Source organism: Medicago sativa, chromosome 2, assembly GCF_051527215.1.
Source record: "Medicago sativa cultivar Bolivia chromosome 2, Bolivia_mono, whole genome shotgun sequence".
NCBI lineage: Eukaryota > Viridiplantae > Streptophyta > Magnoliopsida > Fabales > Fabaceae > Medicago > Medicago sativa.
Genome location: NC_140750.1, coordinates 7,243,649 through 7,255,376, shown reverse-complemented (window position 1 = coordinate 7,255,376; position 11,728 = coordinate 7,243,649). Strand labels below are relative to the sequence as shown.

The 11,728-nt window shown below is 34.1% G+C and overlaps 2 protein-coding genes across 7 annotated transcripts; one reads left to right on the top strand and one right to left on the bottom strand.

The window, feature by feature from the left end:
* Nucleotides 1-342: 342 nt before the first annotated feature.
* LOC146944091 (lipid droplet phospholipase 1-like) lies at nt 343-9,025 on the bottom strand. 6 transcript variants are annotated; one of them, XR_015025847.1, is made up of 12 exons: nt 8,687-9,025; nt 7,031-7,130; nt 4,280-4,424; nt 3,613-3,680; nt 3,056-3,126; nt 2,696-2,956; nt 2,024-2,187; nt 1,880-1,935; nt 1,752-1,804; nt 1,050-1,209; nt 833-916; nt 343-744 (listed from the first exon to the last, which is right to left on the bottom strand). XR_015025847.1 is itself a non-coding variant. In XM_085742472.1 (12 exons), the coding sequence occupies exons 2-12, from the start codon at nt 7,107-7,109 to the stop codon at nt 643-645; spliced, it is 1,257 nt and encodes a 418-aa protein (XP_085598598.1). In that variant the 5' UTR covers nt 7,110-7,130; nt 8,687-9,025; the 3' UTR covers nt 343-642. The 6 variants fall into 6 exon arrangements, 4 of the variants coding, with proteins under 4 accessions (XP_085598598.1, XP_085598600.1, XP_085598597.1 ...); XM_085742472.1 differs by having other exon boundaries at nt 833-930; XR_015025846.1 differs by lacking the exons at nt 7,031-7,130; nt 8,687-9,025 and adding an exon at nt 5,609-5,909.
* A 1,997-nt stretch (nt 9,026-11,022) lies between these two features.
* On the top strand, nt 11,023-11,515 carry LOC146944090 (uncharacterized). The gene has a single exon (XM_085748784.1). The coding sequence runs from the start codon at nt 11,078-11,080 to the stop codon at nt 11,489-11,491; it is 414 nt and encodes a 137-aa protein (XP_085604910.1). The 5' UTR covers nt 11,023-11,077; the 3' UTR covers nt 11,492-11,515.
* The last annotated feature ends 213 nt before the right edge of the window (nt 11,516-11,728 follow it).

Below are 11,728 nucleotides of genomic sequence, written 5' to 3'. Positions count from 1 at the left end.
AGCCGGACTGAGCGGGACTGCTTTTTTGGAGTTGGAATCCTTCTCGCACCTCAGTATGTCGAGCTTGCAAGGACTTGGTGATCTTTGTGACACTAGTCATCAAGGAACCCAGCTGAGCCGAGTGTTCCTGCAGTGTCACATCATGCGAGCACACCAAATGATCTTGTGCCCGTAACGATGCCTCTTGGTTTTTTAGCACGGACTCAACAGCAGCAACTTGTGGTTCCTACGCGGCCAATCTTTGTTGGATGGCTTAATAGAATCTCTGGACTAAGGGACCATTTGCTAGATTTCATAATTTCAGTGAAAACAAAAATGAAATAAAGGAATGGAACAAATGAATGAGATAAGTATGTTTGTATTGATGTATCAAATGGGGAGTATGATTGTATTGATGTATGCACATGAATTTACACAGAAAATAATGGGTGTCAACCCCCTAGTTTGAGAAACACGTTCTCAAGACTCAAACTAACAATTGATTTTTCCAAAGATACCTTACACTCTTCTCCTGACACTATATACTATCAGATCTTTTTTTTATCTCTTGTGACTAACTTCCTTTCCCTTATTCAATTTTCCTACGTGTATAGACCAGTAAAGGTTTACGAATGTGGGCCTGTTTCTTATCACAACATTTATTTATGATGTTGGTAAAATTGAGGATGTTTCTTGCTGTCTTAAGCTGTCAACAACATGAGCAACTACTCCTACACCAGCATTGTGAAGCCATTTCTTTTTCACCTGAAATCCAAGGAATACTCATGTTATAAATTTAACTATATCAGTGATATCAGCATACTTGAAATAAAGATTCAGAGAAATGCAGTACATGGATGTTACTATGGGCAAAGAGAGGCCAAACTGCTGAGTGAAAGTTGACATCAACTTTTATCCATCCCAATCTTTGTAATCCCTGTATCATCTCCTCTGTTAAAAACATCATGTGGACTTAGCAATAAGACAACACAATGGTTTTGGCAACAAGACAACAGTATCCCAAAATGTAAACTAGAGTATCTTCTATTAGTTTTGGTTATGGTAATCACCTTCCATAATTTCATGAAATTCTACACTATTCTGTGTATGCTGTGCAGTTTCCTTTGCTTTCACTGCCTCCGGAGGAAATTGAGGTCCATCGGAAGGAATTGGGGGACAGTAATTCACATCAACAACATGCTTGTATCCATCCAAAGATTGGCGTGGAGGCTGTCGGCACAAATACAAAATGTTAGTTATTTTACACAAATATATTTGCCTTCCCAACTTCCACAGATCAGGTGTTTTCCTTTTTCTGAAACTTAAGCCAACATGTTGCGTTTCTACATTGAACTACATATCTACATGGAATTTATAGTTATGGTGGAATATTTGAAACATAGGATATGGATAAAATTGTGATATGTTAGCAGGGATGAGTATATAACCATTCCAATGATTCAAAATTAGAAGACTGAAGTGTTAAATTGGCAAAGCACAAGAAAGAGTAGAAAAGTGCTTCTGAAATTACTGAAAATTAATGCATTATAGTCAGGCGTTATAGGAGTTCTTAACTTTCTTTGTTTTGTTAAATACACGCCTTAACCACATTCAGGAGTTCAACTACTAAATACAAATTTCATAATCATAGGACATGTTTATTTTATTGTAATCCAGATATTTAATATTAATATTAATAAACAACAATCTTAATATTTGAGACCTTCAACATAAAAAGGAGACAATCAAAGAAGAAAGATAATCATATTCACCTTACCAAGTTCGATTTCCCTCCTTATGGAGGACGTGCGCCACCCAACCATATCTATATAGGTTAAAGGAATAACACAAATTAAGGAGGAAAGGGCCAATAAGTGTCACTAATACACTGGAAGGATACGATCATATGATACATTAGCATAAACAACACGACATCTAAATGCTCCAAGTGCAGATCTACAAAACATAAAAATGCTATAAGAACATGATTGTTTTACTGAAACAAAGGAACTTTTAATCAGCAAAGAAAATTTCCATTACATACATGAATTTTCCATCTTCACAGTCAGAAGCCATTCTCAAAAGAAGGGATGGTTTGTTGGGTTTATCATCAGTAAGGAATAGCTGACTACCAGTCCGACCAATAAACAATGGAGCTACAGGCGCAACAAGCTTTTCTAGGATCGGAACACCGAACAGAAATGGAAGCTTTGAAGTATGAATGTTAACAGAAAAAATCATTACAAAAATAGTCAAAAACCCATTGAACTATATAAAAATTCTAAAGGCAGTGCATGCAATGAAGATCTTGTGGCAATCATGAAAATCAATGATGAATTCGATTAAACTTGAATGATTAAGCAATGGAAGAGAAAACGATGGAAGAGAACAAATAAGAACCAGTTAAGAGAAAGAAGTATATAGAGAAGACTCAAACAAAAATTAGAAGAACATTTACACTTTGCCCAGTAAGAAAAAATTCGTAGGACTTCTAAGAGTAAAACTTTCTGTAGATAGCACAAAATCAAACTTAGAGCTGAAAATTATTGAATATTTAAATTGTTATAACAATTAAGCCTAAACATTATGTAAGCTGTGAACCATCAGCATAAAACATACAGTATCTAAAGAAAAAAGCAATACTGCATTATATTGTCAGATATAAGTCCATATGTGTCAAAATAAAAGCTCCATAATTTGATTGTTCTGAACATACTTGTTTTTTCCCTCTTACGCCAAGATGCGGAGTTGCTAAAGTAATAAAATTCATTGGTTCCAGTCCAGCAATCATCCCTCTTGAAAAGTCTGTCTGTGAATTTTCCATCTCGCAGTTTGCTGGATCATCAGGTTGGCCACTATTATAGGTATCAGGTGAATAAAGAACAGCAATTGCATATCTAGCAAATAGGCCTCCAAGAGAATGGGCCAGAAAGGATATTCGCTTCAGGCTCGGATTCTTCTTTACAACTTGCATGACCTGTTGTGATAAAAGGAAATATTATATTATTCAAGACCTCATTCAGAACCGTGCGCTGCATTGGACAAACAGATTTGTATATAATACTTGAAGACTCACTTCATCAGCTAATCGCTTTCCAGCTTCATCAATCCCAGTAAATGTCTTAGTGTAAGCATTTGATGAACTTGCTGCAGAAATCAAATTCATTTTTAAGGACTTTCAAAAAACAATTAAAGATTAATTTAACATGGACACACACACACGAGCAATTCTGCAAAAAAAGTTCTCAACATATACAACTAACTAGGGCTAACTAATGTGTGCAACTGACAGAAATATGTTTTTCTCATGAATTTCACAGAAAACAAGCATGGTTTAGCACTAGAGAGATAGTGTGATCAACTTTGAGTTGGCTAAGGCATTTCAGTCAGTTTACCGCAACAACGCAATCATCCCAAGATTTTCAAAAAATTTCTTCTGTTGGGGCTTGAATATGTTTTTGTGCACAATACACACAACATGCATTTTCCACTACCTTCAATGAGTTTTAAGCATTTACACAATACAAAATTAAGCACAGATCAAACATAAAAATTGTATTTAAAGAAAACAAGAAAAAAAAGGTGGTAGAAACAAAATAAATGGTATTGAACCATAAGTAAAAAAGGAGTTACCATGAATTAAAAAGCTTTTCCCAAGGTTCATTTTTAACTCTTCCTCCGCATAACTCCAGTCACCTGGGCTGTATCAGTTAAAACAAGTTAAAACATCCAATTGGAGAGCAAAAACCAGCAGCAAAATAGTGAACAAATGCCAGGCACCGCTTGCGGTACAAACAGTACAATAATGACTGAAGAAATTTTCCAACATCCAATTACTAGAGATATTGTGCATTACTTATGTGTTCTATAAGAGCTTATTGATCCAGGTTTTAGTGCAAGATATATGGATTCTGAACTAATTAAGTTTTCACTGATTATTTAAGGCAAAAAAAATGTGCCACGCACATGGCCTTGCTTTTCTATGGAAAGATCTTTGATTGCAATTAAAAAGACTAGGACAGGGAAAATCTATATACTCTGAACACTCCTCAAACACTTGCTCACATGAGAACATCACAAAAGAACTCGGAATTTTAGATAATTAAACATATTCAGTGTAGTTAGTTAGTTAGAAAAAAATTTAAGATCACTAACCAACATTGTTTCACAATGGAACATTCAATACTGTATTGTATATAATCATAAAAACCTTAAGCTTGTTGGTTTTTCTTTCCACCAGCCGTTCAGACTATCTTTTAACTCAAATATGAACATAAAAACATAGTACAAACAACATTACCTAGACCAGATACCATGGACAAGAACAAGGAGATGATCAGGATCATTCTTCAGATTCCCAGTGGTTTTAGCAGGAGACTTTCCCTGAGTGGTAGTACTCATAGCTTCAGCTCTAAGGCTTATGTGTCTTTCTCCTTTGTTTGCACCTGCAGAAGTTCTCTCCAACATTAAAATCATATATTAATATTTCTATGGCATGTTACCTACAAAAGGGCAGCCCGATGTACTAAAGCTCTGACATACGCAGGGTCCGAAAAAGGGGTCCCACCATTTTGGTGTATTGGACACAGCTTAACCCTGTTTTTTTAGACATGAAGTTGTTTCCAAGACTTGAACAAGTGACCTTTCTGTCACGTAACAGCAACTTTACCGTTGCGCCAAGACCCCCCCCCCCCCCCCCCCCCTCCCAGAGAGAATGCGACACAGTCTATGAAGCACATACACTCCTAGGTGTGTCACGGTGTCGGACACGCATCCGTGTCCCACACCGACACCTATGATTACACTGAATGATGCCATTTTCTCAAATTATCATAGGTGTCCGTGTTTGTGTCCTGTCCGGTGTCCATGTATGATAGGAACCCGAATTAAAGAGAAACAAAAGAAATAGTATTATTGATTGAAAAGAAAATATTACAGAAGATTATCCCTCTGTAATCCCAGAGAAAAAGCTCCTCAGAGAAGAGACATTTCTCTCTCTGCTCAAAACCAATAAGGTTCCTAATTGAATAATTCTGAATTCCCCCTACTGTTGTGGCCAAATGGTCCTATTTATACAAACTAAGGGCATAAACTGCCTGTAACCGCTCCTAATCAATACAAATTACTACATAAACTGCCTAACTGCTCCTAATCAGCACAAATACTGCATATTATACAAAATGCTAACTGCTCCTAAATAACTATATATTAAAATAACTGACTGCATCAGCAGTTACCCTATCAATACCACCCGATACCTAACAATGTATGTGCTTCATAGAACACAATCATCATAAATTTAGACATGGAAATCTACAAAACCGCAATTGAATTCAAATTATTGTTTTATTCTTTTCTGTTAGAGCTCCGGTTCAGCGGAAAGGGTTCCCGACAATCCAAAGTTTGGCAAGCAAGTAAGTAAAGTCTGACAAAGAATTATTTCATTCAGGAATCGAAATCAACTACCAATTGAACTCAATTACTTGGTTCAATCGAATTGAAACTGTAATAATTACAATACCCCACAAATTAACCGAATTATAGAACAAGTTAAACAACAATAAATGCAGGAGTTTAGAACAAGGGAATAAGTAACCTAAAATTGAAAAAGAATAAAATAGGGAATTACCAGAAAGGTGAGTGAAAATGAAGTTAGGTGTGGAGGAAGAAGAGCAACAGGGGGACGATGAGGAAGAAGGTTGAGAAAAAGAAGTAATTAGTGGAGAGTAACTACAACGCGCGTAAATAAAAGGTGATGCTGCTGCCATATAGCAAAGGAACCAGAACTTTCCAAATAATTGTATCTATTTTTGCTTTCAATTTTAAACTAAGTAAGTGTGAAATTTCTTGGGAGCAAATTGTGACAAGTTCCAGCGGTTGTTGTGTCATAACAAAATCGTTGTTCATTTTTCAGACTCATTCGTGTGTTGTGAATTCAATTGTGAGCCAGATGAGCTGGGATGGCCACTGCCTACCAATCAGGTCACGACACCTAATATTTATACCAATCATCGTCGCAAAAAATTGGGACGTCTCCCCCTGTACAATTCTTCCAACATTTATTTTCTTCCTATTATACATTGTCTCTAACAATTTAGTTAAGCTCAATGTTTATGATGACAGAATTTCAATTTTGATTCGTATTCATCTATAACAATGGAATTTCCTAAACAAACTATATTTTACAAAGATAAAACTAACAATGTAAATACTACCTCCGTCCCAATTTAATTGACACAATTTTGTTTTTCACACATATTAAGAAAAAAGTATAAATAAAGGGGAAAGTGGAATATATTGTATTGGGAATGATAAAAATAGTATTATTTAGTGTTATATTGTATTGGGAATGATGAAAGTTGTATTGAAAATTGAAATGGGTCAGTTATTTTGGGACACTTTTTTTTAGAAAATGGGTCAGTTATTCCGGGACGGAGGGAGTAGTTGATTCCTTCAAAAAAAATGTAAATAGTAGATAGTAAGTAACATTTTAACAATTTTTTTAAGAAATAGTAGATAAAACTAACAATTTTTTTTCCATCTCTCAATAGATGTCACATTAATGTGAATGATTAATACATAGGTGTTTGCATCCAAACTAATTCAAAATAAAATAGCAAATTGATCTAAAATAATCAAAAATCGCAAAAAAAATTGAAATTTATTCTCGATTTGGATGTGCGTTTGCAATAACCACTTGGATCGAATCAGATTTTGGATTTCTTTTTGACCACCGAACCGAACAAACCATAAACATAAATACTAATACTTATTTTTTATTAGTGTAATATATTGCATTAATCTATTATTTGTTGATTTTTTAAGGGTTAATTATGTTTCTAGTCCCTATAAAATAGCGACCTTGTAAGTTTAGTCCTTACTTAATTTTAATAGCATTTTTAGTCCCTAATTTTGTTTTTTTGCCCTGAGTATTTGAAACACCCCTACTAGAAATCACCTAGGATACCTAGCATGTGTGTTAAAATTGGTGTTGGGTACATTAAAATTACAATAAATAAATACTCTCTGAACAAATTATAGAATTTCTCACCTGTTACCTCAGAAATAGTACCACTGACGTGTACTTTATACGGTCCAGCTACTTCTGCTTCTTCATCAAGAACCATCATGTCGTATAATAACTCGTATATCTGAAATAAATATAAGGAATTGGGGTGAGACAAGATGTCTCAGTGAGTTCCATCTATCCTAGGTTGTAGGCAACCTCGGGGAACCTAGGATCACCATCTGTTTCTAACCTCAACCCATTTTGGGATTATACAATTTCATCATGCATAACTCAGTGATCAAGGGATAACTACAATCGCTGTCTGAAATACTATTTTGATTATATAATAAATATAATCATACTCATAACTCTAATCATAAACATAATAATAATAAACATATATCTAATTTATCGTATTCTGGTATAACTTATACTTTGACATACTTATTTGAGTATGTCTGTGATTCTTTTCCGATAACAACTAGTTTCGGCTAACTAAGCCGGAGTTCCATAACTAAAATTTCTCATTTCCAACGATTAGTAAAATGCCCATAAAATATTGCTTCGTAGCTAATTCATTCCAAACATAATTTTCATATCGATGCACTTCTCTAAAGTACAAAGCTACTGAAATTTGACACATTTTCGTATACTTTATCATTGCATCTCATGATGTAAATTTACTATCAATAAAGTATATAAATTATTTTCTCATTTGTACAACTCAACATAAACTATCCCGTCAATATAAATTATTTTCTCCTTTGTCTCTTTTCATTATTTGTACATAAACCACATTATCTCTTCGTTGTGGTGAACGGAAATATACCACATTTCTCTTCGTTGTGGTGAACGGAAATATATACCACATTTCTCTTCGTTGTGGTGAACGGTAAATATATACCACATTTCTCTTCGTTGTGGTGAACGGTAAATATACCACATTTCTCTTCGTTGTGGCAAACGGATAAAAATTCATTACTATGACCCGTACGTCATAGGCTACATTATCTCTCGTTGTAGCAAACGGATTACTATGACCCGTACGTCATAGGCTACATTATCTCTCGTTGTAGCAAACGGATTACTATGACCCGTACGTCATAGGCTACATTATCTCTCGTTGTAGCAAACGGATTACTATGACCCGTACGTCATAGGCTACATTATCTCTCGTTGTAGCAAACGGATTACTATGACCCGTACGTCATAGGCTACATTACAGGACAGAAACTTTTACTCAACTTGCAATCTGAATTTCTCATACATTACTCAATGTAATTCAACGATTCTTGAGTCTATTCTGTAGCTATTTTTATCTACTTTGCAATGGTTCAAGTCTCACTCTCAAATGATTTTTGTAGAATAAACTATGTGCAATTTACTAACAGGTATCCAAGCTGAAAATTTCAGAATTTCCATCTAATTCCTCTATCACTTACTCAATTGACTCTACTTCTACATTCTTAATCTAAGATATTATAACCATGATATAACACTATAAAAGCACCATCTACAACTAAGATTAACCTTAACATCCTTGTTAAATTCAATCAAATGCAAACATATAATTCAACACGCATCAACATAAATCTTTATAATTTTTATGCATGAAACATGTTATATTATTCTTAAACAAAAAATTTCAATTGTTAAAACCCTAAATCATGCATGAGGAATGAGGGAATGGGAACCCACCTCTAATTTCTAGGTTGGAGATGACAAATTCAAGCTTCCATCAATCTTTCCTTTCTCCTAACTTCATTGATTTCTTGATTTCTTTCCAATTCCCAATCTTCACTCCATGAACCCTAATTTTCAACATTTTTCTATCTTCAATCTATTATCTCTAGGTTTCCCATTACATTAGAACAAGCTAGAAACCTAAATTAGGATTTGCATGAAGGATTAGAGAACTTGGGAGATGAAGAATTGATGGTGGTGATGTTTTTTGTGTTTGGCCGAGAGAGAAAAGAGAGCATAGGAGGAAAGAGAAAAATATCCTCTCCCAAAGAAAATGGAAAAATGTAGAAGGTTGTAGAAAATTGGTCAATTTTCTACTTAAAAAAAATCTCAAATGACAAGATTACCAAAATACCCTTTAAGTGAAAAAGACATAATTATCCTCCGTTAATTCGTAACCATTTAATTTCTCAAGCCCGTTAGAATAATATTACGAGATACTTACCAAATATCGTCGATTTCTAAATAAATAATTAATCCTTTGAAAATTATTTCCGTTCTGACATGTAACTGATACGACAATTTATTTAATATTACAGTATTAGTCCCTACTCAATTCAAATTTGTTTAATTTATGCTTAAACTCTTAAATTTTTGAACAATTTTTTTCAGACATGTTTAGAACATTACTAAACGTTCCTCCGCAAAAAATTATCGCAAAATTTGATTTCTACATCCTGATTTTATTATTTTTTATCTTTAACTTTTGTCGTTTTAAAAAATTCATATTTAATTCATTTCATGTCGGAAAATTCTAAATTTTAGTAAACGAACCTTTCATAGTGTTCTAATCTTGTCTCAAAAAAATCGTTCAAAAATTTAAGAGTTTAAGGATAATTAATCAAACTTTGTTTTAGCAGGGACTAAAATTATAAGTAAATTTTTTTTTATAGGGACTAAAAATGCTATTAAAATTAAGTAAGGACTAAACTTACAAGGTCACTATTTTATAGGGACTAGAAACATAATTAACCTTTTTTTTAATAATACTTATTAGTTAATTTTAATTGTTAATATGTTTTAAAAAATTGAAAATCTTCAATTCGACGCTTCTTGCAAAATTGAAATGGCCATTGTTGGATGCGGATAAGGTCATGTGGAAAGATGTGTTCAAAGCTAAGTATGATGGAAAATGTGATTATCCACAAATCTTTTTTATACAATTAAATTTAAAATTCCTTTTCTTTGGTGGAAGGGGTGTAATCTTGGGAAGGGTATGGATAATGATCAAGATTGGTTTATGGAGTTTGCAAAGAAAAGAGTTGAAATGGGGAATCTACATATTTTTGACATGATACTTGGTTGGGGGAGAACCCTCTCTCTAGTCTTTCCGAAATTATTCTCGTTGTCTCTCCAAAAGAACAGGAAAGTGAACCAAATGAGGTGTTGGATTGATGAGGACTGGAATTGAGATTTTCATTGAAGGAGGGAGCCTTTTCATCTAAGGAGAAATCGATGCTTGAAACTTCAAATGCCTTCACGGCTATTTCCCTATATGTAGCTTGAGTTGTACATTCCTCCCCACTTCTCATTTAAGTGTCGCATTGTGTGATATCATTGATAGACTTCCTATTCGTGGAAACTTAAAAATTAGCCGGTATACGAAGACTCTTGAAGTGGAGGATCATTTTTTTGGCAGTGTAGCTTTGCCAGAAGGGTTTGGTACTCAATCTTTTGGTGGATTCGAATAGGAGTGATTTACCTGGAAATGATATTTCTCTACTTTACTACTTTTTACAAACTCGTCCTCAAACAAAAAACACCAGAAGGAGTTAATGCTTATTTGGTATGCCACAATGTGAAAGTTTTGGGAGGCTAGAAATGAGGTTGTTTTCTCTTCGAAAAGAAATTGTAGAGGGTATAAATTCAGCCTCCTGAAGGTGAATGTGGTGGTTTCTAGCTGGGAAAAAAAGGGAGACATTGTATGCAATTTGAGTGGTTTTCAAACCCACTTCTTTGTCTTAATTAGATGTTGGTCTTTTGCGGGTCAAGTGCCCCTTGTACTTTTTCTAATTTGTTCCTTGATAATAACATTTTGTCATTAAAAAAATTATTTGGTCATAACATTTTTTTTATCCCTTCAAAAAAAGATTTATTTATGACATGTAGTACGTTTTTGTTTTTATGAAAATTAGCCGGCTGAAACTAATAAATAAATTGGAAAATACACTTGATGGTTAATACAACACTACTCTTCTTGTTTTCTCCATTATATTTGTCACATACCACCTACAGCTAGTGTATCAATCAATGTATATAACCAATTCATATTCATCCATTTACCTTAGCTCAACCATCTCAAACAACATATACTTCCATTAATATTTAGAAATTCAAGTACCTAAAATGGCAGAGAAATTAGATGGTGCAGTTGTTGCTAAGGGCCATGAAGAAGGAATCAAATTAGCAATATCCATGCTGAATGAGTTTGGACTTCCGTTAGGACTTCTTCCACTCGCCGATGTAATCGAAGTTAGTTTTGTTAGAAGCACCGGTTACATGCGTATCTTGCAAGAGAAGAAAGTTGAACACAACTTTAAACTGATTGGTAAGTTGGTGAGTTATGATACTGAAATCAATGGTTACATGTTGAAAAAGAAAATTAAGAAGCTCAAAGGTGTGAAAGCCAAAGAACTCATGCTTTGGCCTCCTGTCAATGAAATTACTATTGATGAAACACTCATTGGAAAGATTCACTTCAAGAGTTTAGCTGGCATCACCAAAACTTTCCCAGTTGAGGCTTTTGCTACGGGACAGTAATAGATGCAACCAAATATCATGTGACTAAAGAGCAATTAATTTTCAAAGAATTTCAAACTATGCAATAAAAGTGTTATATTTTGTTTTTAAGTTTTTTACTAAATGTTTTTCCTCGATCAGAATCCGAGCAAAAACTCCACTATGAATCAACGTTTACAAGGGTGTGAAATCACAAAGCTTAAGACTCAAACTCAATAGAATTCACTTTGTTTTTTCACTTTTTTCCTCTATGTTTGT